Source organism: Macaca fascicularis, chromosome 2, assembly GCF_037993035.2.
Source record: "Macaca fascicularis isolate 582-1 chromosome 2, T2T-MFA8v1.1".
Lineage (NCBI taxonomy): Eukaryota > Metazoa > Chordata > Mammalia > Primates > Cercopithecidae > Macaca > Macaca fascicularis.
Window position 1 is genome coordinate 112,313,255 of NC_088376.1, and position 23,882 is coordinate 112,337,136.

The following is a 23,882-nucleotide window of genomic DNA, read 5'->3' on the forward strand; positions in this document are numbered from 1 at the left end:
GCTTAATACGCTAATTTGCAGATTTTTCTTACCTGCCAGCAAGCCTTTCCTAACTGACATAGTATGTTTCAAAGTTATACATTCAATTTTCCATTTCTATTAGTTGTTCCATTAACTTATTAGGATCTCTATTTTTATTTTTCCCCATAAATTACATGAACTTACAATTGTTCACCTTTCTCATCCCCAAGAATAGTAGTTCTGGACATTCTCATCTCTCTCTGCTCTATACTAATTCCTACCCCCTCACCTATGTTGGCATTACCCAGAATTTATCTCTGGAATATTGCAGATATTAGATGCTTTCTTAAACCTTGCTTATTATTATTGTACCTTTATTTTTTTTTCCTGAGACAGAGTCTCACTCTATTGCCCAAGTTGGAGTGCAGTGGCATGATCCAGGCTCACTGCAAACACCATTCTCATGCCTCAGCCTCCCAAGTAGCTGAAATTACAGACATGCACCACCACACCTGGCTAATTTTGTATTTTTAGTAGAGACGGGGTTTCTCCATGTTGGTCAGGCTGGTCTCGAACTACCAACCTCAGGGGCTCAGTCCACCTCAGCCTCCCAAAGTGCTGGGATTACAGGCATGAGCCACCGCACGGGCCTTTTTTTAAAAAAAAGAGAGATGGGCCGGGCGCGGTGGCTCAAGCCTGTAATCCCAGCACTTTGGGAGGCCGAGACGGGCGGATCACGAGGTCAGGAGATCGAGACCATCCTGGCTAACACAATGAAACCCCGTCTCTACTAAAAATACAAAAAAATTAGCCTGGCGAGGTGGCGGGCGCCTGTAGTCCCAGCTACTCGGGAGGCTGAGGCAGGAGAATGGCGGGAACCCGGGAGGCGGAGCTTGCAGTGAGCCGAGATAGCGCCACTGCACTCCAGCCTGGGACAGAGCGAGACTCCGTCTCAAAAAAAAAAAAAAAAAAAAGAGAGATGGGGTCTTGCTGTCACCCAGGCAGGAGTGCAATGGCGGAATCGTAGCTCACTGCAGCCTCAAACTCCTGGACTCAAGCAATGCTCCCATCTGAGCCTGTCAGGTAGCTGGGACTACAGGCACTCACCATCATGCTTAATCCCATCTGCAAAGTCCCTTTTGCCATGTCACATGACATAGTGAGAGATTCTGAAACTGACTCTAGGAATTAGGATATGGATATCTCAGGGTGAAGATGAGCACAGCTATGCCTACCACAGCGATTTTATTCATCTTGTCAACAACTGGCACCCAGGGTTTCTTAAACTGGAGTCCATGATTGAACTCCAGGGGTCTAACATTTCTTCTCTTAAGAACTCAGTTTTCATGGTTCTCAAATGAGCTAGGAGCTCCACTACTATGTAATGGTCACAGTCCAAGGCCTGACAGAAGGAAAAGGACAGAGCGCAACATTGTTCCCATAACTACTGGAACACAGATATAATTTCCAAAACTTATACCATAAGGAAAATTCATCACTTCTTTATCTCCCTTTCTAGGAACATGCACAGTTCCACATACCACATGAACATCTCCTGAGACACATGTGTCTTTAGTCCAAGTTTTGTAGCTGAACAATTCACCCAGCAAGCTCCCAGGGCAACAAAGAGTAACAGGCCACTGGGCAGAAACAGGTGGAATCAAGCTATCACCTTTTGTTGTTTTTCTGGGGTCAGAGTCTTGCACTGTCACCCAGGTTGGAGTGAAATGTGCGATCTCAGCTCACTGCAACCTTCACCTCCTGGATTCAAGTGACTTTCGAGCCTCAGCCTCTGGAGTAGCTGGGATTACAGGTGCCTGCCACCACGCCTGGCTGATTTTTGTATTTTTAGTAGAGACAGGGTTTTACCATGTTGGCCAGGCTGGTCTCAAACTCCTGGCCTCAGGTGATCCACTTGCCTCAGCCTCTCAAAGTGCTGAGATTACAGGCATGAGCCACCATGTTCAGGCCTCAACTATCACTTTTAAGACATATAAAACGCCATGCCTTAGCCCTCCTCTTATCCATCAAGGCCTCTAACTACAGGTGAAGAAAATAAAAGTATGACAAAAACAAAGCAACCTCTTGGTAGAGCAGCAACCTTAGACTTGATCCCTCAGATCCCTTCCTCCTTTTCTCATTCTCCACGAGGAAAAGCTCGCCACCTTGCTGAGATATCCTGACAGGTTTCCCTTAGATGCCGCCCTACTACCAAAAGCCAGGGTCTTCATCCAGAAGCAGGAACTCTGGATATATAAAATAGGCGTTTTTCATCTAAATCAGAACAGTTTTTCTTAGTACAAGTACTGCCTTAGGAAAGACTGTCTCTTTTGCACGTGTGAGCCTATGACAAGGGAGAAAAAATTCACTTACTTTGACTGCAAGGTCTGCCTGGGCCATGTGCCATCTTCATTTTGAGGCTCAATTACTAGCACCTGAGTAAAAGGGGAAACCAAATGAGGAGAGTTCAAACCACTGCATTTCCAACATGCTGAGAAGCAGAAAGAATCTGGCCACACACCCTGGGCAGAGCTACCTGCTGGGGAATGGCGTGGGCCCTCCTACCTGACCCTGGTATAGCCCAGCATCCTGGACAGTGTTGTCTAGCTTGCTCAACTGCTCGTAGGTGTTGCTCATGTATTTGTTCCAGAGCCGTGTTTCACGCTCCGCAGGGATGTTGAACAGCTTCCGCATCTCTTTCTCAATGGTTGCTAGGAACAGGCAGAAATATCACTTGGGGCTTTGTCCACATGCAAGGCTAAAGACAGCCATGGCAAACTAATGCTCATCTTCCTTCTTTTCAGATGCTCACAGGTGCTCTGGATCAACCCCAATAACTCTTAAAATCAATCATCTCCATGGGTGGCCTCTTGCACTCATACGCCTGGAAAGTCTCCCTGTGCTTCTTCTCTAACGTTTGTCTCTCATTTACAGCGCAAAAACAACAGAAAGTGAGAAAGCTTATCTTTGGAGTTAACTCAGATATGGCTTCAAAAGCTAGCTCCGCCATTTCCTGGCTGCAATTTGTTTTTTTTTTTTTTTTTTAAAAGACAGGATCTTGCTCTGATGCCCAGGCTGCAGTGCAGTGGTGGGATTGTAGCTCACTGTAAACCTTTCTGAGATTTTTTTTTCTTTTTTTTTTTGAGACAGAGTCTGGCTGTGTTGCCCAGGCTGGAGTGCAGTGGCTGGATCTCAGCTCACTGCAAGCTCCGCCTCCCAAGTTCATGCCATTCTCCTGCCTCAGCCTCCCGAGTAGCTGGGACTACAGGCGCCCGCCACCTCGCCCGGCTAGTTTTTTGTATTTTTTTTTTTTAGTAGAGACGGGGTTTCACCGTGTTAGCCAGGATGGTCTCGATCTCCTGACCTCGTGATCCACCCGTCTTGGCCTCCCAAAGTGCTGAGATTACAGGCTTGAGCCACCGCGCCTGGCCTGAGATTTTTAAATAAGTTATTTTTAAACTTCTCTGGATCTACATTTCCTTATCTTCATTATCATAGACAAATGGGCAAGCAGCAGGCCCAGAGTTCTCTCCATAAGAATTCCCTGGGGGAACAGGCTCCCAGGTCAGGACTGGCAGCCACAGCTCAAGATGATTTGGGAACAAATCTAAAGAGGGCATATAAAATAATGCCCTTGGCCGGGCGCGGTGGCTCAAGCCTGTAATCCCAGCACTTTGGGAGGCCGAGGCGGGCGGATCACGAGGTCAGGAGATCGAGACCATCCTGGCTGACACGGTGAAACCCCGTCTCTACTAAAAAATACAAAAAACTAGCCGGGCGAGGTGGCGGGCGCCTGTAGTCCCAGCTACTGGGGAGGCTGAGGCAGGAGAATGGCGTGAACCTGGGAGGCGGAGCTTGCAGTGAGCTGAGATCCAGCCACTGCACTCCAGCCTGGGCGGCAGAGCGAGACTCCGTCTCAAAAAAAAAAAAAATAATGCCCTCTTCCCTCCCATCAGCCACAGTGTTCTACACTCTCTCACCACATACCAGGGACCCCAGCCCAGCCTCTCACCAATGGTGTCTGCCTTGCTGAAATGGCAACTCAGCACATTGGTGGGGTCGCTGTTCTCACAGAGCTTCAGTTCCAGCAAATACACCTCGACTTTGCAGTGCTTGACAAACAGGCCATGCTCCACGACCTATGAACAAGAGGCAGGGGTGGAAGGTATAGCGGTTTTGCAGCTGGGCAGTCTTGAAGCACATCTTATCAGAAGCAAAAACCAGAAAACTCATGATAATCAGTTTCCTTTACTGATCAAGGGATCAAAAGAACAGATTTTTTTTTTTTTTTTTTTTTTTTTGAGACGGAGTCTCGCTGTGTCTCCCAGGCTGGAGTGCAGTGGCGTGATCTCGGCTCACTGCAAGCTCCGCCTCCCGGGTTCACGCCATTCTCCCGCCTCAGCCTCCCAAGTAGCTGGGACTACAGGCGCCCGCCACCACGCCCGGCTAGTTTTTTTTTTTTTTTTTTTTGTATTTTTAGTAGAGATGGGGTTTCACCATGTTAGCCAGGATAGTCTCGATCTCCTGACCTCGTGATCCACCCGCCTCGGCCTCCCAAAGTGCTGGGATTACAGGCTTGAGCCACCGCGCCCAGCCAAAAGAACAGATTTTTAAAGCCACCAGTGCTGGACCAGGAGTTTAAAAATCTTTCTTCTGGCCGGGTATGGTAGCTCACGCCTGTATTCCCAACACTCTGGGAAGCCGAGGTGGGTGGATCATTTGAGGTCAGGAATTCGAGACCAGCCTGACCACATGGTTAAACCCCATTTCTACTAAAAATACAAAAATTAGTCAGGCATGGTGGCATGTACCTGTAATCCCAACTACTCAGGAAGCTAAGACAGGGGAATCGCTTGAACCTGGGAGGCAGAAGTTGCAGCGAGCCAAGATCACTCCACCGCACTCCAATGTGGGTGACACAGCGAGACTCTGTCCCCCCCCAAAAAAAAAAAATATATATATATATATATTTTCTACCCACTAAGACCAAGAGTATCTTGATGAAATCAGAGAGAAGCCTATTCTTCACTGTTTTTTGTTTTTGAGACGGAGTCTTGCTCTGTCGCCAGCCTGGAATGCAGTGGCGGGATCTCGGCTCACTACAACCTGCATCTCCTAGGTTCAAGAGATTCTCCTGCCTCAGCCTCCCGAGTAGCTGGAACTACAGGGGCCCACCACCATGCCCAGCTAATTTTTGTATTTTTAGTAGAGACGGGGTTTCACCATATTAGCCAGGATGGTCTCGATCTCCTGACCTTGTGATCCGCCCGCCTCGGCCTCCCAAAGTGCTGGGATTACAGATGTAAGCCACCGCGCCTGGCCAAGACTCTTTTTTTTTTTTGAGACGGAGTCTCGCTCTGTTGCCAGGCTGGAGTACAGTAGCGCCACCTTGGCTGACTGTAACCTCCGCCTCCTGGGTTCAAGCAATTCTCTTGCCTCAGCCTCCTGAGTAGCTGGGACTACAGGCATGTGCCACCACGCATAGTTAATTTTTGTATTTTTAGTAGAGATGAGGTTTCACCATGTTGGCCAGGATGGTCTTGATCTCCTGACCTCGTGATCTGCCTGCCTCAGTCTCCCAAAGTGCTGAGATTACAGGTGTGAGCCACTGCACCTGGCTCAAAGACTCTTAACCATAGAGGGAAAAGCAGTATCATAAAGGTTTTCTAAGATAAACAAGACGCAGGACATTAATTATGTCCATATGCCCCCAGTGAACTTTCTCTCATAGAATTTTCCAGAAAGTGCTCTCACAGCACTGCTGGGCACATTCCAAGCCACTGGGCAGCTCTGATGTTCAGAGGCCACTGATAACATCCTGAATGAGCAACTTTGCTCACAACCACAATTTCCTAAAGAGAATCAGAAACAGGCCAGGCGTGGTGGCTCATACCTGTAATCCCAGCACTATGGGAGGCCGAGTCAGGTGGATCACAAGGTCAGGAGTTTGAGACCAGACTGGCCAACATGGCGAAACCCTGTCTCTACTAAAAATACAAAAATTGGCCGGGCATAGTGGCAGGCGCCTGTAATCCCAGCTACTCTGGAGGCTGAGGCAGGAGAATCACTTGAAGCCAGGCAGCAAGGCTGCAGTGAGCCAAGATCGTGCTGTTGCACTCCAGCCTTGGCAACAAGAGACTCCATTTCAAAAAAAAAAAAAAAAAAGAGATCCAGAAACAAGGCCTCAAGCATCACTATTCAACCACTGAGGTATGTTCATTTTCCTAGCAAATACTAGTCAGTGTCCAACAGAAAGCACCTGCAGACAGTGAAGAGCAGGTGGGACGATTCACATAACTCACTTTTCTGACGATGGGTTGCTGCCCTTCTACACAGCCGTACCAGTTTAGTAATTTATTCCAGGCCTCAGTGGGGACCAATACATAGTCCAATTCATCAATTAAGTGTTCTTTCAAGGTCTGACTCTCAGGATCTAAAAAAGGAAAAGAGCACGTAAGTCACTGCTCTTCACCCTAGAAATGATGGTATTACATATTTCCATGTACTTTTCAGAAATAAAAAAATTATTTACAGAAAGAAACAGGTATGACATTCCAAAATTCTGTCACTGGTCATTACACAGAGCAGACTTTTGTCTTTATCCATGTTTTGTCTTTATCCATGAACATTTTATGAGGAATTTGTATTTCTTCTATAATTAGAGGGAGAGAAGAGGATAAAAATGAAAAACTCAGTCGGGCGCGGTGGCTCACGCCTGTAATCCCAGCACCTTCTGAGTCTGAGGCAGGCGGATCACGAGGTCAGGAGATCGAGACCATCCTGGCTAACATGGTGAAACCCCGTCTCTACTAAAAATACAAAAAAATAGCTGGGCATGGTGGCGAGCACCTGTAGTTGCAGTTACTTGGGAGACTGAGGCAGAAGAACGGTGTGAACCCGGGAGGCAGAGCTTGCAGTGAGCTGAGATTGTGCCACTGCACTCCAGCCTGGATGACAGAGCTAGACTCCATCTCAAAAAACAAAGAAAAAGAAAAGAAAAACTCCAGGCCGGGTAAGGTGCTCACGCCTGCAATGCCAGCACTTTGGGAGGCTGAGGTGGGTGGATCACAAGGTCAGGAGTTTGAGACCAGCCTGGCCAACATGGTGAAACTCCATCTCCACTAAAAATACAAAAATTAGCTGGGTGTGGTGGCGTGTGCCTGTAATCCCAGCTACTCAGGAGGCTGAGGCTTCTAGAAGAATCGCTTGAACCTGGGAGAGGGGAGGTTGCGGTGAGCTGAGATCATGCCACTGCACTCCGACCTGTGTGACAGAGCGAAATTCCGTCTCAAAAAAAAAACCTTCAATTTACATTTACAAAGGGCTTCCATATTCCACAATAAAAATTGTTCATTATGACTATTTATCTATCTATCTATCTATCTATCTATCTATCTATATATATTTTTTTGAGGTGGAGTCTTGCTCTGTTGCCCATGCTGGAGTGCAGTGGCATAATCTCGGCTCACTGCAACCTCCGCCTCCCAGGTTCAAACCATTCTCCCGAGTAGCTGGGACTAAAGGCGCCCGCCACCATGCCTGCCTAATTTTTCTTTTTTCTTTGTTTTGAGACAGACTCTTGTTCTGTCACCCAGGTTGGGGTGCAGTGGCATGATCTCAGCTCACTGCAACCTCTGCCTCCTGGGTTCAAGCAATTCTCCTGCCTGAGCCTCAAGAGTAGCTGGGACTACAGGCACATGCCACCATGCCCGGCTGATTTTTCATATTTTTAGTAGAGACAGGGTTTCACCGTGTTAGCCAGGATGGTCTCAATCTCCTGCCCTCGTGATCCACCCATCTTGGCCTCCCAAAGTGTTGGGATGACAGGCATAAGCCACTGCACCTGGCCTAATTTTTGTATTTTTTTTTTTTTTTTTTTTGAGACGGAGTCTGGCTCTGTCGCCCAGGCTGGAGTGCAGTGGCGCGATCTCGGCTCACTGCAAGCTCCGCCTCCCGGGTTCACGCCATTCTCCTGCCTCAGCCTCCCGAGTAGCTGGGACTACAGGCGCCCACAACCGCGCCCAGCTAATTTTTTTTTTGTATTTTTAGTAGAGACGGGGTTTCACCGTGGTCTCGATCTCCTGACCTTGTGATCCGCCCGCCTCGGCCTCCCAAAGTGCTGGGATTACAGGCGTGAGCCACCGCGCCCGGCCTTGTATTTTTAATAGAGATGGGGTTTCACCAGGTTGGCCAGGCTGGTCTCAAACTCCCAACCTCAGGTGATCCACCCACCTCAGCCTCCCAAAGTGCTGGGATTACAGGAGTGAGCCACCACACCCGGATGTCAAAATATTCTTTTTTTTTTTTGAGATGGAGTCTTGCTCTGTTGCCCAGGCTAGAGTGCAGCGATGTTGGCTCACTGAAACCTCCACCTCCCAAGTTCAAGCAATTCTCCTGCCTCAGCCTCCCAAGTAACTGGGATTACAGGTGCCTGCCACTGGGCCTGGCTAATTTTTGTATTTTTAGTAGAGAAAGGGTTTCACCATCTTGGCCAGGCTGATCTCAAACCCCTGACCTCATGATCCACCCACCTTGGCCTCCCAAAGTATTGGGAAACAGGTGTGAGCAACTGCACCCAGCCAAAATATTCTTAATGATAACACATTAAAATCAGAAATTGTCTTCCTCTGAAAGGTTTCTTAAGAAACTAAATAAACGCTGGGCGCGGTGGCTCAAGCCTGTAATCCCAGCACTTTGGGAGGCCGAGACGGGCGGATCACGAGGTCAGGAGATCGAGACCATCCTGGCTGACATGGTGAAACCCCGTCTCTACTAAAAAATACAAAAAACTAGCCGGGCGAGGTGGCGGGCGCCTGTAGTCCCAGCTACTTGGGAGGCTGAGGCAGGAGAATGGCGTGAACCCGGGAGGCGGAGCTTGCAGTGAGCTGAGATCCGGTCACTGCACTCCAGCCTGGGTGGCAGAGCGAGACTCCGTCTAAAAAAAAAAAAAAAAAAAAAAAAAAAAGAAACTAAATAAACAAGGCACTGAAGTTAAATTCATTTAACCAACAGTCAATTAGCATTTTTAGCTTTAAACACTCTAAATCAAAGCCTAGCTGCATAATCCCCTGTGGAGTGGAGAGAGAACATATGCAACATGCTAAACATTCATCTTACACCCACCAGACAGGCAATAGTACTCAGAGTCAGAACTGAACACCCATGGTCTGAAACACACTTGCTCAAAGAAAGGGAAGACTGATCACCTGCCAAGTGTGATGGGAGCTTCCCTGCCAAGTCTATGCCCATCAACACCCACTCAGAGAACAGTGGAAGCCACTGTTGTCCCGATGACCAGTGAGGCCATGAAACTGTAAAAGTAAAATATACCCGCTATGGTGCAACTTATCTGTAACTCAAGGCAAAACAATGTTAAAAAAAAAAAAAATTGGCTGGGCACAGTGACTCACGCCTGTAATCCCAGTACTGTGGGAGGCTGAGGCGGGTGGATCATGAGGTTAAGGGATCGAGACCATCCTGGCCAACATGGTGAAACTCCGTCTCTACTAAAAATACAAAAACTAGCTGGGCGTGGTAGCACGCACCTATAGTCCCAGCTACTTGGGAGGCTGAGACAGGAGAATTGCTTCAACCTGGGAGGCAGAGGTTGCAGTGAGCCAAGATTGCACCACTGCACTCCAGCCTGGTGACAGAGTGAGACTCCATCTCAAAAATAAATAAATAAATCATACATGAGGTGGTTAGGGTTTCCCACCATCCCTCTGACTAGTTTACAAGCCTTTTTCAGGGCAGGGTTCCTTTGTTGTCATTTCAACAATGCTCATAACATCTTCACCAGATGTAGATTCCATCTCAAGAAACCATTTTCTTTGCTCACCCACAAGAATCAACTCCTCATCCATTCAAGTTTTATCATAAGATTAAAGCAATTCAGGCCAGGCAAGTTGGCTCATGCCTATAATTCCAGCACTTTGGGAGGCCAAAGCAGGCGGATCACTTGAGGTCAGGAATTCAAGATCAGCCTGGCCAACATGGTGAAACCCTGTTTCTAGTAAAAATACAAAAATGAGCTGGCCGTGGTGACGTGTGCCTACAGTCCCAGCTACTCAGGAGGCTGAGGCATGAGAATTGCTTGAACCCAGGAGGTGGAGACTGCAGGGAGCTGAGATTACCCCACTGTACTCAAGCCTGGGTGACAGAGCAAGACTCTGTCTCAAAATAAATAAAAATAAGTTAAAATTAAAATTAAAAAGAGGCCAGGCACAGTGGCTCACGCCTGTAATCCCAGCACTTTCAGAGGCCAAGGTGGGCAGATCATGAGGTCAGGAGTTTGAGACCAGTCTGGCCAGCATGGTGAAACCCCATCTCTACTACAAATACAAAAATTAGCTGGGTGTGGTGGTACACACCTGTAGTCCCAGCTACTCGGGAGGCTGAGGCAAGAGAATTGCTTAAACCCAGGAGGCAGAGGTTGCAGTGATCCAAGATTGCCCTTCTGCACTGCAGCCTGGGCGACAGAGTGAGACTCCATCTCAAAAAAATAAAAATAAAAATAAAAATAAAAAATAAAGCAATTCAGTCACATCTTCAGGCTTCACTTCTAATTCTAGTTCTCTTGCTATTTCCACTTTTGCAGTTACTTTCCCGACTGATGTCTTGAACTCCTTGAAGTCATCTGTAAGTGTTGGAATGAACTTCTTCCAAACTCTTATTAATGTTGATTTCAACCTCCTCCCATGAACCATGAATGTTTTTGTGCATGTGTGTGGGCAGGTAGGAGTGGCAGGCCTTACTCTATAACCCAGGCTGGAGTGCAATGGCATGATCACAGCTCACTGCAGCTTCAACCTCCCAGACTCAAGCAATCCTCCTGCCTTAGTCTCCCAAGTAGCTAGAACTACAGGTGCATGCCACCACACCTAGCTAGTTTTTGTAATTTTTATAGGGATGGGGTTTTGCCAAGTTGCCCACCCTAGTCTCCAACTCCTGGGTTCAAAGGATCCACTCACTTCAGCCTACCAAAGTGCTGGGATTACAGGTGTAAGCCACTGCACCAGTTGGAATCATGAATATTTTTAATGGCATCTAGAATGGCAAATCCTTTCCAAAAGGTTTTTAATTTAATTTGCTCAGATCCTTCAGGAGAATCACTATCTATGGCAGATAAAGTCTTATAAAATGTGTTTCTTGGCCGGGCGCGGTGGCTCAAGCCTGTAATCCCAGCACTTTGGGAGGCCGAGACGGGCGGATCACGAGGTCAGGAGATCGAGACCATCCTGGGTAACACAGTGAAACCCCGTCTCTACTAAAAATACAAAAACTTAGCCAGGCGAGGTGGCAGGCACCTGTAGTCCCAGCTACTCGGGAGGCTGAGGCAGGAGAATGGCGTGAACCCGGGAGGCGGAGCTTGCAGTGAGCTGAGATCCAGCCACTGCACTCCAGCCTGGGTGACAGAGCGAGACTCCATCTCAAAAAAAAAAAAAAAAAAAAAATGTGTTTTTTAAATAATAAGACTTGAAAGTTGAAATCAAATCAGGCACGATGGCTCACACCTGTAATCCCAGCACTTTGGCAGGCTGAGGCGGGAGGATCACTTGAGGTCAGGAGTTCGAGACCAGCCTGGCCAACATGGTGAAACCCAGTCTCTACTAAAAATACAAAAATTAGCCGGGCAGAGGGAATGGGCGCCTGTAATCCCAGCTACTCGGGAGGCTGAGGCAGGAGAATCACTTGAACCTGGGAGGAGGAGGCAGGAGAATCGCTTCAACCTGGGAGGGAGAGGTTGCAGGGAGCCGAGATTGAGCCACTGCACTCCAGCCCGGACAACAGAGTGAGACTCTGTCTCAAAAAAAAGAGAAAGGTGAAATTACTTCTTGACTCACAGGCTGCAGAATGGATGTTTTTAGTAGGCATGAAACAACATTAATCTCCTCATGCATCTCCATCAGAGCTCTTGGGTAACTAGGTACATTGCAATGAAGCAGTAACTTTTTTTTTTTTTTTTTTTGAGATGGAGTCTCGCACGTTCCCCAGGCTGGAGTGCAGTGGCACGATCTCAGCTCACTGTAAGCTCCACCTCTCAGATTCATGCTATTCTCCCACCTCAGCCTCCTGAGTAGCTGGGACTACAGGCGCCTGCCACCACACCCCGCTAATTTTGTTTTTGTATTTTTAATAGAGACAGGGTTTCACCATGTTAGCCAAGATGGTCTCAATCTCCTGACCTCGTGATTTGCCCGCCTTGGCCTCCCAAAATGCTGGGATTACAGGCGTGAGCTACCACGCCCAGCAGCAGTAACATTTTGATAAGACTAGCTCAGTGCTTTTTCTGAGCAGTAGGTCTCAACACTGAGCTAAAAATATTGGGAGGCTGGAGGCCAGGCGCAGTGGCTCACGCCTGTAATCCCAGCACTTTGGGAAGCCAAGATGGGCAGATCACAAGGTCAGGAGATCGAGACCATCCTGGCTAACACGGTGAAACCCTGTCTCTACTAAAAATACAAAAAAATTAGCCAGGCGTGGTGGCAGGCGCCTGTGGTCCCAGCTACTCGGGAGGCTGAGGCAGGAGAATCGCATGAACCCAGGAGGTGGAGCTTGCAGTGAGCCGAGATCATACCACTGCACTCCAGCCTGGGTGACAGAGCGAGACTAGGTCTCACAAAAAAAAAATATTGGGAGGCCGGGTGCAGTGGTTCATGCCTGTAATCCCAGCACTTGGGGAGGCGCAGAGGTGGGCAGATGACCTGAGGTCGAGAGTTCGAGACCAGCCTGACCAACATGGATAAACCCCATCTCTACTACAAATACAAAATTAGCTGGGCATGGTGGCGCATGCCTGTAATCCCAGCTACTCAGGGGCTGAGGCAGGAGAATTGCTTGAACCCGGGAGGCAGAGGTTGTGGTGAGCCAAGATCGCACCACTGCACTCTAGCCTGGGCAAAAGAGCGAAACTCTGACTCAAAAAAAAAAAACAAAACAAAAATCGGTAAACTTGTTGTGGTGGCTCATGCCTGTAGTCCCAGCACTTTGGGAGGTTGAGGCGGGTGGATCGCTTGAGGCCAGGAATTTGAGACCAGCCTGGCCAACACGGTGAAACCCCATCTCTACTAAAAATACAAAAATTAGCCAGACCTGGTGGTGCATGTCTGTAATCTCAGCTACTTGGGAGGCTGAGCCATGAAAATAACTTGAACCCGGGAAGCAGAGGTTGCAGTGAACCGAGAGTGCGCCACTGCATTCCAGCCTGGGTGATGCAGCGAGACTCTGTCCCAGAAAAATAAAATAAAAACAAAAATATTCATTATACCATGCTGTAAATAAATATGCTATCATGCAGGCTTTGTTGTTGCATGTGTAGGGCACAGGCAGAGCAGATTTAGCCTAATTCTTTTTTTTTTTTTTTTTTTTTTGAGACGGAGTCTCGCTCTGTCGCCCAGGCTGGAGTGCAGTGGCTGGATCTCAGCTCACTGCAAGCTCCGCCTCCCGGGTCTACGCCATTCTCCTGCCTCAGCCTCCCGAGTAGCTGGGACTACAGGCGCCCGCCACCTCACCCGGCTAGTTTTTTGTATTTTTTAGTAGAGACGGGGTTTCACCGTATTAGCCAGGCTGGTCTCGATCTCCTGACCTTGTGATCCGCCCGTCTTGGCCTCCCAAAGTGCTGGGATTACAGGCTTGAGCCACCGCGCCCAGCCGATTTAGCCTAATTCTTTTTTTTTTTTTTTTTTTTTTGAGACGGAGTCTCGCTCTGTCGCCCAGGCTGGAGTGCAGTGGCCAGATCTCAGCTCACTGCAAGCTCCGCCTCCCGGGTTCACGCCATTCTCCTGCCTCAGCCTCCCGAGTAGCTGGGACCACAGGCGCCGCCACCTCGCCCGGCTAATTTTTTGTGTTTTTAGTAGAGACGGGGTTTCGCCGTGTTAGCCAGGATGGTCTCGATCTCCTGACCTTGTGATCCGCCCGTCTCGGCCTCCCAAAGTGCTGGGATTACAGGCTTAAGCCACCGCGCCCGGCCGATTTAGCCTAATTCTTAAGGGCCTTGGGATTTTTGGAATGATAAATGAGCATTAGCTTCAACCTAAAGTTATCATCGGCAGTTCCCTTAACAGGAGAGTCAGCCTGTCCTTCAAGGCTCTGAATCTGGCTGGACGGAGTGGCTCATGCCTATAATCCCAACACTTTGAGAAGTCAAGGCAGACAGATCACTTGAGCCCAGGAGTTGGGAGACCAGCCTGGGCAACATGGCAAAATCCCATCTCTACAAAAAAAAAAAAAAAAAAAAAAACAAAGCTGGGTGCGGTGGCTCACGCCTGTAATTCCAGCACTTTGGGAGGCCAAGGTGGATGGATCACCTGAGGTCAGGAATTTAAGACCAGACTGGCCAACATGCTGAAACCCCATCTTTATTAAAAATACAAAAAAAAAAAAAAATTAGCTGGGCGTGGTGGTGGGTGCCTGTAATCCCAGCCACTTGGGAGGCTGAGGCAGAAGAATAGCTTGAATCCAGGAGGTGGAGGTTGCAGTAAGCCAAGATCATGCCATTGCACTCCAGCCTGGACAGAGCGACACTCTGTCTTACAAAAAAAAAAAAAAGCCGGGCGCGGTGGCTCAAGCCTGTAATCCCAGCACTTTGGGAGGCCAAGACGGGCGGATCACGAGGTCAGGAGATCGAGACCATCCTGGCTAACACGGTGAAACCCCATCTCTACTAAAAAATACAAAAAACTAGCCGGGCGAGGTGGCGGGCGCCTGTAGTCCCAGCTACACAGGAGGCTGAGGCAGGAGAATGGCGTAAACCCGGGAGGCGGAGCTTGCAGTGAGCTGAGATCCGGCCACTGCACTCCAGCCTGGGCGACAGAGCGAGACTCCGTCTCAAAAAAAAAAAAAAAAAAAAATACATATATATATATATATATATATATATATAAATAAATCAGCCAGGCATGGTGGCAAGCACCTGTAGTCCTAGCTACCCAGGAGGCTGAGGTGGGAGGATCACTTGAGCCCAGGAAGTTAAGGCTGCAGTGAGCTGTGATCACACACTACAGCCTGGGTGACAGGGCAAGACCCTGTCTCAAAAAAACACCAAAAGAAAGGTGGGGGGGCTCTGAACCCAGGCACTGACTTTTCCCCTCTAGCTAGCAAAGAGGTAGATGGATGGCATCTTCCCAATAGAAGGGTGTCTTGTCTACATTTAAAATCTGTGGTTTAGGCCAGGCACAGTGGCTCATGCCTGTAATCCCAGCACTTTGAGAGGCCGAGGCAGGCAGATCACTTGAGGTCAGGAGTGTGAGATGAGACTGGCCAACATGGTGAAAACCCATGGTGAGGCTCTGTCTCCAAAAAATAATAATAAATAAAAATAAAAGAAAACAAAATCTGTTGTTTAGGCCGGGCACAGTGACACACCCGTCATCCCAGCACTCTGGGACGTCAAGGTGGGAGGATCACTTGAGCCCAGGAATTCAAGACCAGCCTGAGCAACGTGACAAAACCTAGAAAAAATCTCCGCAAAAAATACAATAATTAGTCGGGTGTGGTGGTGGCACCTGTAGTTCCAGTTACTTGGGAGGCTAAGGTGGGAGGATCACCTGAGCCTGGGAAGGTCAAGGTTGTAGTGAGCCATGATTGTGCTACTGCATGAGGTAGCAGTAGCTACCTTTTTTTTCTTGAGACAAGGTGGCACCTTGTCTCAAAAAAAAATAAATGAATAAACAACTTTCTCCATATCAGCAATAAGGCTGTTTCAGTCTCTTATCATTCATGTGTTCACTAGAGTAGCACTTTTTATTTTTTTGAGATGCAGTCTCACTTCTGTCACCCAAGCTGGAGTGCAGTGGCGCAATCTCAGCTCACTGAAACCACCATTTCCTGGGTTCCTCCATCTCCCAGGCAACATGAAAAAAACCCATCTCTACAAAAAAAAAACCACATACAAAAATATACAAAAATGAGCCACACATGCTGGCAAGCACCTGTAATGCTAGCTACTCAGGAGGCTGAGGTGGGAGGATCACTTAAGTCCAGGAGGTTCACATTTACATTCACAACTTGGCTAGCTATATGGCACAAGAGGCCTAGCTTACAACCTATTTCGGCTTCCTTTGCCAAACTCAAATCATTTCTAGCTTTGATTTGAAGTGAGAGATATGCAATTCTCCTTTTCACTTTAACATTTAGAAGGTGTTGTTAGGGTTACTAAGCTGCCTAATTTCAATATCATTGTGTCTCAGGCAATAGCAAAGCCTGAGGAGAGAGAGAGATGGAATGGCTGGTTGGTGAAGCAGTGACAATACACACAATAAGTTCGCTGTCTTACATGGGCTCCCTTCATGATGCCCCAAAACAATTACAATAGCAACATGAAAGACCCCTGTTGGTTGGGCGCGGTGTCTCACACCTGTAATCCCAGCACTTTGGGAGGCTGAGGTGGGCAGATCACCTGAGGTCGGGAGTTCAAGACCAGCTTGACCAACCCTACTAAAAATACAAAATTGGTGGCACATGCCTGTAATCCCAGCTACTCGGGAGGCTGAGGCAGGAGAATTGCTTGAACCCAAGAGGCGGAGGTTGCCAAGAGCCAAGATTGTGCCACTGCACTCCTGCCTAGGCAACAAGAGCAAAACTCCATCTCAAAAAAAAAAAAAAAAGAAAAAAAAAGAAAGCTCCCCGATCACTGATCACCATAACAAATAATAATGAAAAACTCTGAAGTATTTTGAGAATTACCAAAATGTGATAACAGAGACATGAAGTGAGCACATGCTATTGTAAAAATGGCACTGACAGATTTTCAAGGCAGGGCTGCCAAATACCTAGATAATTTGCTAAAAATGCACTACCTGCAACATATAATAAAGCAAAGCACAATAAGCCAAAGTATACCTGAATTTAAAACCTTAAGAATTCTCCATTTCATAAAAATGAGAAACAGAACAAAATGTGAACATAATGAAATGATTCCTTAGGGCAACTTCGTGGCGTAGTGCCACCATCTGACCTATTTCAGGAAACAAAGTAAATGATATTGTTTATATCATGACCTCTCCTAAAACAAGGTCTGAGCTGAAGCATTGCTCATTTTTAAAAATATCCAAGTTAGGCCAGGCACGGTGGCTCACACCAACACTCTGGGAAGCCAAGGTGGCAGGATGGCTTGAGGCCAGGAGTTCAACCAGCCTGGGCAACACCGCAAGACCCCGTCTCTACCAAAAAACTTAAAGAACAGCTGAGAGTGATAGAACACTATAGTCTCAGCGACTAAGGAGGCTGAGGCAGGAAGATAGCTTGAGCCCAGGGGCTCAAGGCCAGCCTAGGCAACATGGTAGAGATGGGGTTTCACCACGTTGGCCAGGCTGGTCTTGAACTCCTGACCTCAGGTGATCCACCTGCCTCGGCCTCCCAAAGTGCTGAGATTACAGGCAGAGACATCAGGCCTGGCACTGCCCTGATTTTTGACACCCATGATAGATCACCTCTATCATGACTATAAAGAGGTCAGAAGTCAGGCAGAAGAAAGCCTGGGAAAAGCTGACTCTGTCATCTCAGTGCATGTACAAGTGCAAGCAAAGCTCTAGTGTGTTACATGTCAGTTTTCCCACAGTTCTCACTGGGAGCTGACTACAGTCTACTCTGTCTACTGACCTTCAACCTCGCCTCACACTAGTTATATGATAAAAACAGCTATCACAGGAATTCCTGTTGAAAGTTCACAGGTTTACAATTTGTTCCACTGCAAAGGTAACAAAAAATTCTGGTTCTTAAATTTTAGATATAATTTCAAAATGACATCCTATTTCTTTCAATTCCATATACTAACTTAAAATGTGAAATAGCTAGCAGAACTAATTTGCAAAGAGAGATAGTTAAGATGTTAGAAGCATGCTCTCGGCTCACTGCAAGCTCCGCCTCCCGGGTTCACGCCATTCTCCTGCCTCAGCCTCCCGAGTAGCTGGGACTACAGGCGCCCACAACCGCGCCCGGCTAATTTTTTGTATTTTTTTTAGTAGAGACGGGGTTTCACCGTGGTCTCGATCTCCTGACCTTGTGATCCGCCCGCCTCGGCCTCCCAAAGTGCTGGGATTACAGGCGTGAGCCACCGCACCCGGCAGAAGCATGCTCTTATGAGACGCAGTTAATTTAAGGGAATAAAAGTAGCTTAACTTCTCATTAAGGGTTTGCAAAGACTTCTGCTATAGATGCAAATTGAGGGTACTTGTTTCTATCTCCTCACACTAGGAAAGTTCACAATGTCCATGTTATAGATGCACATAGTATCAGGCCACTGCCCAGGTGAATGTTTAGCTGGAAAAGCAACATTTACTATACCTGAAAATAGCCCAGAGTTGTCTATTGGGCCAGGAAATAGGTTATGTTCGCCCACATTGTACATGTCCCAGCTGTCAAAGCCCACATACTTCTTCCACTGCTTGAACCACCGGCTGTCAATAAGATACCTAGAGAGAGAGACAAAAATTTACTGTAGCAGAAAAGCTGAGATTATAAATGTCTGCAGCTGCTTCCTTAATCTTTTTTATGGTCCTTCCACTTGAGGCATATGCAATCCCCACTAAAAAACACTGTCACAAGAGCAGGAGCAGGGCCTAGGCCCCACATGGCACAGAGAGTCTGGCCCCAGGGTATGCATCCATTAAGTGAAATGACTGTTCAAAGAGTGAATAAAAGAAAGAAAACAAGTGGCTTCAAAATGCTTATTTAAATGGAGTCTTTCTTTTTTTTTTTTTTGAGACCGATACTTTCTTTTTTTTTTTGAGACCGAGTCTTGTTCTGTCGCCCAGGCTGGAGTGCAGTGGCATGATCTTGGCTCACTGCAACCTCTGCCTCCTGGGTTCCAATGATTCTCCTGCCTCAGCCTCCCAACTAACTGGGATTACAGGCGCCCACCACCACGCCCAGCTAATTTTTGTATTTTTAGTAAAGATGGGGTTTCACCATATTGGGCAGGCTGGTCTCGAACTCCTGACCTCAGGTGATCCACCCACTTCGGCCTCCCAAAGTGCTGGGATTACAGTGCCTGGCCTTTTTTTTTGAGACAGAGTTTCTCTCTTGTCACCCACGCTGGAGTGCAACAGTGTGATCTCGGCTCTCCGCAACCTCCACTTCCTGGGTCCAAGCGATTCTCCTGCCTCAGCCTCCCGTAGCTGAGATTACAGGTGTGTGCCACCACGCCCGGCTAATTTTGTATTTTTAGTAGAGACAGGGTTTCTCCGTGTTGGTCAGGATGGTCTCAAACTCCTGACCTCAGGTAATCTGCCCACCTCAGCCTCCCAAATTGCTGGGATTACAGGCGTGAGCCACCGCACCCTACCACAAGTCATTAATTTCATAATGATCTTTATAGAGGTCCCAGTCCAGGCAGACAGTTTGGTTACACTGTTTTACTTGACATGAACAGCACTAAACTAATGCTCTTTCTGAAAATGGGTTAGAAACACCATCCACTTGTTTTCTTTTAAGGACCAAATGAGTTCCAAAAATGTACACACAAGGCCAGGCACAGTGGCTCACACCTATAATCCCAACACTTTGGGAGGCTGAGGCGGATGGTCACTTGAGCTCAGGAGTTCAAGACCAGCCTGGGCAACAAACCCCATCTACTAAAAATACAAAAATTAGCTGAGTGTGGTGGCACATGCCTATAGTCCCAGCTGCTCGGGAGGCTGAGGCACAAGAATCACTTGAACCCGCGAGACAGAAGTTGCAATGAGCTGAGATCACGCCATTGCATTCTAGCCTGGGTGACAGGAATAAAAACCTGTCTCAAAAAAAAAAGTATATAACATGCGTGTACATATATAAATATACACATACACATGTACATATAATAGCACTTAGGTATGTTCATCTTGTCAAAAAGCATTAAGTTGTGCTTCATATTCAACTTACCACTTTTTTTTTTTTTTTTTTTTTTTTTTTTTTGAGACGGAGTCTCGCTACCGCCCAGGCTGGAGTGCAGTGGCCGGATCTCAGCTCACTGCAAGCTCCGCCTCTCGGGTTTACGCCATTCTCCTGCCTCAGCCTCCCGAGCAGTTGGGACTACAGGCGCCCACCACCTCGCCCGGCTAGTTTTTTGTATTTTTTTAGTAGAGACGGGGTTTCACCGTGTTAGCCAGGATGGTCTCGATCTCCTGACCTCGTGATCCGCCCGTCTCGGCCTCCCAAAGTGCTGGGACTACAGGCTTGAGCCACCGCGCCCGGCCAACTTACCACTTTTTTACTTAAATGTAAGCAAATGTGGTATTTTATTTATCTATTTATTTCCTTAGAGAGAGGGTCACCCAGGCTAGAGTGCAGTGGCACAATCATAGCTCTCTGTAGCCTCAAACTCCTGGGCTCAAGTGATCCTCCTGCCTCAGCCTCTGAGTAGCTATGACTATAGGTACATACCACCATGCCTGGCTAATTTATTTTTATATTTTTATTTTGTAGAGGCTAGGTCTTGCTATGTTGCCCAGGCTGATCTTGAACTCCTGGCCTCAAGTGATCTTCCTGCTTCAGCCTCCCAAAGTGCTGGGATTACAGACCTGAGACATTGTGCCAGACCTATTTATATTTTTAAAGTATCATTATGCTGGCTGGGAGAGGTGGCTCATGTCTGTAATCCCAACACTTTGGGAGGCTGAGGCAGGTGGATCACGAGGTCAGGAGATCAAGACCATCCTGGCCAACATGGTGAAACCCCGTCTCTACTAAAAACACAAAAATTAGCCAGGCGCGGTGGCTCAAGCCTGTAATCCCAGCACTGTGGGAGGCTGAGACGGGCGGATCACAAGGTCAGGAGATCGAGACCATCCTGGCTAACACAGTGAAACCCCGTCTCTACTAAAAAATACAAAAAGCTAGCCGGGCGCGGTGGCGGGAGCCTGTAGTCCCAGCTACTCGGGAGGCTGAGGCAGGAGAATGGCGTGAACCCGGGAGGCGGAGCTTGCAGTGAGCTGAGATCCGGCCACTGCACTCCAGCCCGGGTGACAGAGCGAGACTCCGTCTCAAAAAAAAATAAATAAATAAAAAAATAAATAAAAACACAAAAATTAGCTGGGCGTGGTGGTGCCTGCCTATAATCTCAGTTACTAGGGAGGCTGAAGCAGGAGAATCGCTTGAACCCGGAAGGCAGAGATTGCAGTGAGCTGAGATCATGCCACTGTACTCCTCCAGCCTGGCAACACAGCAAGACTCCGTCTCAAAAAAAAAAAAAAAAAAAGTATCACTCTGCTGTTTTACAATTTAAACAGAATCTCTGTGGAGCAACAAAGCATCAACAAGTATATTGGTGCATCCTTAAAACTGTATAACCAACAAATGTGAGAGGAGTTCAGGCAACTTCCCAGAGGTCACAAGGATCCATAAACACATCCGTCTCGAAAATGCTATTTTTCTTCCAAATCCCTTGAGCAATACCTTCCATACAATTTTACTGTATGATTTTAGTCTTAAACTTCCTCTGCTTCTGCTGAGTATTCTTTATGAGCCCTATACAGGTTAACTTGAGAAGTACCTCTGCTAGGCCAGGCGTGGTAGCTCTAGCCTATAATCCCAGCACTTTGGGAGGCCAAGGCGGGTGAATCACTTGAGGTCGGGAGTTTGAGACAAGCCTGACCAAAATGGAGAAACCCTGTCTCTACTAAAAATACAAAAAAAATTAGCCGGGCATAGTGGCGCATGCCTGTAATCCTAGCTACTGGGGAGGCTGAGGCAGGAGAATCACTTGAACCCTGGAGGCACAGGTTGCCGTGAGCCGAGATCACGCCATTGCACGCCAGCCTGGGCAACAAGAGCGAAATTCCTCAAAAAAAAAAAAAAAAAAAAAAAAACCCACAAAAAAAGTACCTGTTTACTCTGACTTTCACAAACTGGCTAGCTCAAGGTGAATACATAAGCTGTTATCTGTACTCCTCATAACCCCAATTTTTCTATCCTCCAGCTCAATTCCTCTGTAGGTCATCACCACAATGGTTTCTTTTTTTTTTTTTTTTTTTGAGACGGAGTCTCGCTCTGTCGCCGGGGCTGGAGCGCAGTGGCCGGATCTCAGCTCACTGCAAGCTCCGCCTCCCGGGTTTACGCCATTCTCCTGCCTCAGCCTCCTGTGTAGCTGGGACTACAGGCGCCCGCCACCTCGCCCGGCTAGTTTTTTGTATTTTTTTAGTAGAGACGGGGTTTCACCGTGTTAGCCAGGATGGTCTCGATCTCCTGACCTCGTGATCCGCCCGTCTCGGCCTCCCAAAGTGCTGGGATTACAGGCTTGAGCCACCGCGCCCGGCCCACAATGGTTTCTTAAAGATGGGTAACACTCGGGCCGGGCACGGTGGCTCCCACCTGTAATGGGAGGCAGAGGCGGCTGGATCACAAGGTCAGGAGTTCGAGACCAGCCTGCTCAGCATGGTGAAACCCAGTCTGTACTAAAAATACAAAAAATTAGCTGGGCATGGTGGTGTGAGCCTGTAATCCCAGCTACTTGGGAGGCTGAGGCAGGAGAATCGCTTGAACCCGGGAGGCGGAAGTTGCCGTGAGCCGAGATGGCGCCACTGCACTCCAGCTTGGGCAATAACAGTGAAACTCTGTCTCAAAAAATCAAACAAACAAAAAAACAAGATGGGTAACACTCAATCATACTAAATGCAAAGTCTAGCCTTAGTTTTTGTACTACACAATAATACCACCCAGGAATCTCTCCAGTAGTACAAAGTATTGTCCCCTCCACCAAACAATCTGTTAAGATGCCCAATAACTCAGCCTGGGTCTTCTAAATTCTGGACTCTTCATCTTCTATCTAGCTCCAGGACCTAGGCTATCCCCCTCTCCCACTCCGAGATACTGGTGTCACAAATATTTTTGACACTTGCTACCAAAATAATCTGGGGCTCTCAGACATTTGTTCAGCTTCTGACCTTGACATCTGTTGGCAGTTTACAAGTTACAAAGTACTTCTGATTTTCGCCTCAACCCACTGAGGGCGGAGAGCCAAATATTGCTATCCTGGTTTTAACAGTGAGGAATCCAGGTCTGTGACACCTTCGCCCAAGGTCACACGGCGAGTCCTCATGGTAAAGGGCTCTCCCCACCCTCAGGGTCCCCGCCAACATTCCCCTTCTCCACATCCATCCCCCTAGCCCCCGCCGGGCCCACCCACTGGGGCTCCAAATGAGCCGAGGCGACCCTCAGGCCCCGCCTGCGCTTTCCCAGAGCTGATCCTGGAGTTCTCCCGAGGGGCAGGTGTCAGGCTACTCTTCCAGGGTCACTACATACCATCCCCGCCCAGCCCCTACTGTAGCCGAGAAAAAGGGGGCTGGCCTAAGGGCCAGATACTCGGCCCCTGGTTCTGCACAGAGGAAGAGAGAGCCGGATGCTCACCACTGCGCGCCGCGTTGGAGTGTGGTCCTCATTAAGGCTCCAAGCTCCGACTTCTGAGTCTCCGCATCCGGTCGCTCACCAAAGCCTCCACCTTCCGCCATCTCGTCCGCAGCCCCGGCCCAGCCGGCCCGGACATCCGCCCCGCGCGCGGCGTGCTATAGACCGCGCCCACGCACGCACGCACGCACGCTCGCGTGCCCGCCCCTGCCCCACCTCGTGCCGCGACTTTCGGCTCCTGCAGCCGCTGTCTTTTATCCCCTCCAGTCTCGCGCCACTTCGCTCACCGGCAAACAGTGGAGCGAAAAGGCAGATGCGAGAGGGGTGGGTGGGGAGCAGCAGCTGCTACTTCCTCCCGCCCTGCCGCCTGCTACGCGGTCGTCGGGCGCCCCTTCCTCTGCTCAGGATGGCGCTACAGGATGAAGCTCTGTTCAGCCCGCCGATCTCAGGGAGTCAGACAGCAAGCCCACGACCCATGGGGCACCCTAGCCCGGCCTTCGAGGTTATCCTGGTCCTAAATAAATGCAGGCCAGGTGCGAGAAGCCCCGTAGTTAGGTCTGTTCATTCTCACCCCTGCCATTCCGCTTTCAGCTGGAGGCCTT

The 23,882-nt window shown here is 48.4% G+C and overlaps 1 protein-coding gene across 20 annotated transcripts in view; it reads right to left on the minus strand.

The window, feature by feature from the left end:
* The window catches only part of USP4 (ubiquitin specific peptidase 4), a 67,578-nt gene extending 44,165 nt beyond the window's left edge, over positions 1–23,413 (minus strand). For 13 of the 20 annotated variants that reach the window (XM_074032178.1, XM_074032179.1, XM_045386272.2 and 10 more), the window contains exons 1-6: positions 23,284–23,413; positions 18,244–18,371; positions 6,264–6,394; positions 3,974–4,100; positions 2,527–2,672; positions 2,335–2,396 (exon numbers count right to left, since the gene is read on the minus strand). In XM_074032178.1, the coding sequence (XP_073888279.1) occupies positions 2,335–2,396; positions 2,527–2,672; positions 3,974–4,100; positions 6,264–6,394; positions 18,244–18,371; positions 23,284–23,384 (695 nt within the window). In that variant the 5' untranslated portion in view covers positions 23,385–23,413. Of the gene's footprint in view, positions 1–2,334; positions 2,397–2,497; positions 2,673–3,973; positions 4,101–6,263; positions 6,395–18,243; positions 18,372–23,283 lie in introns of those variants that run through there. The other 7 variants (XM_074032182.1, XM_074032183.1, XM_074032184.1 and 4 more) reach the window with 3 other exon arrangements.
* Positions 23,414–23,882: the final 469 nt, after the last annotated feature.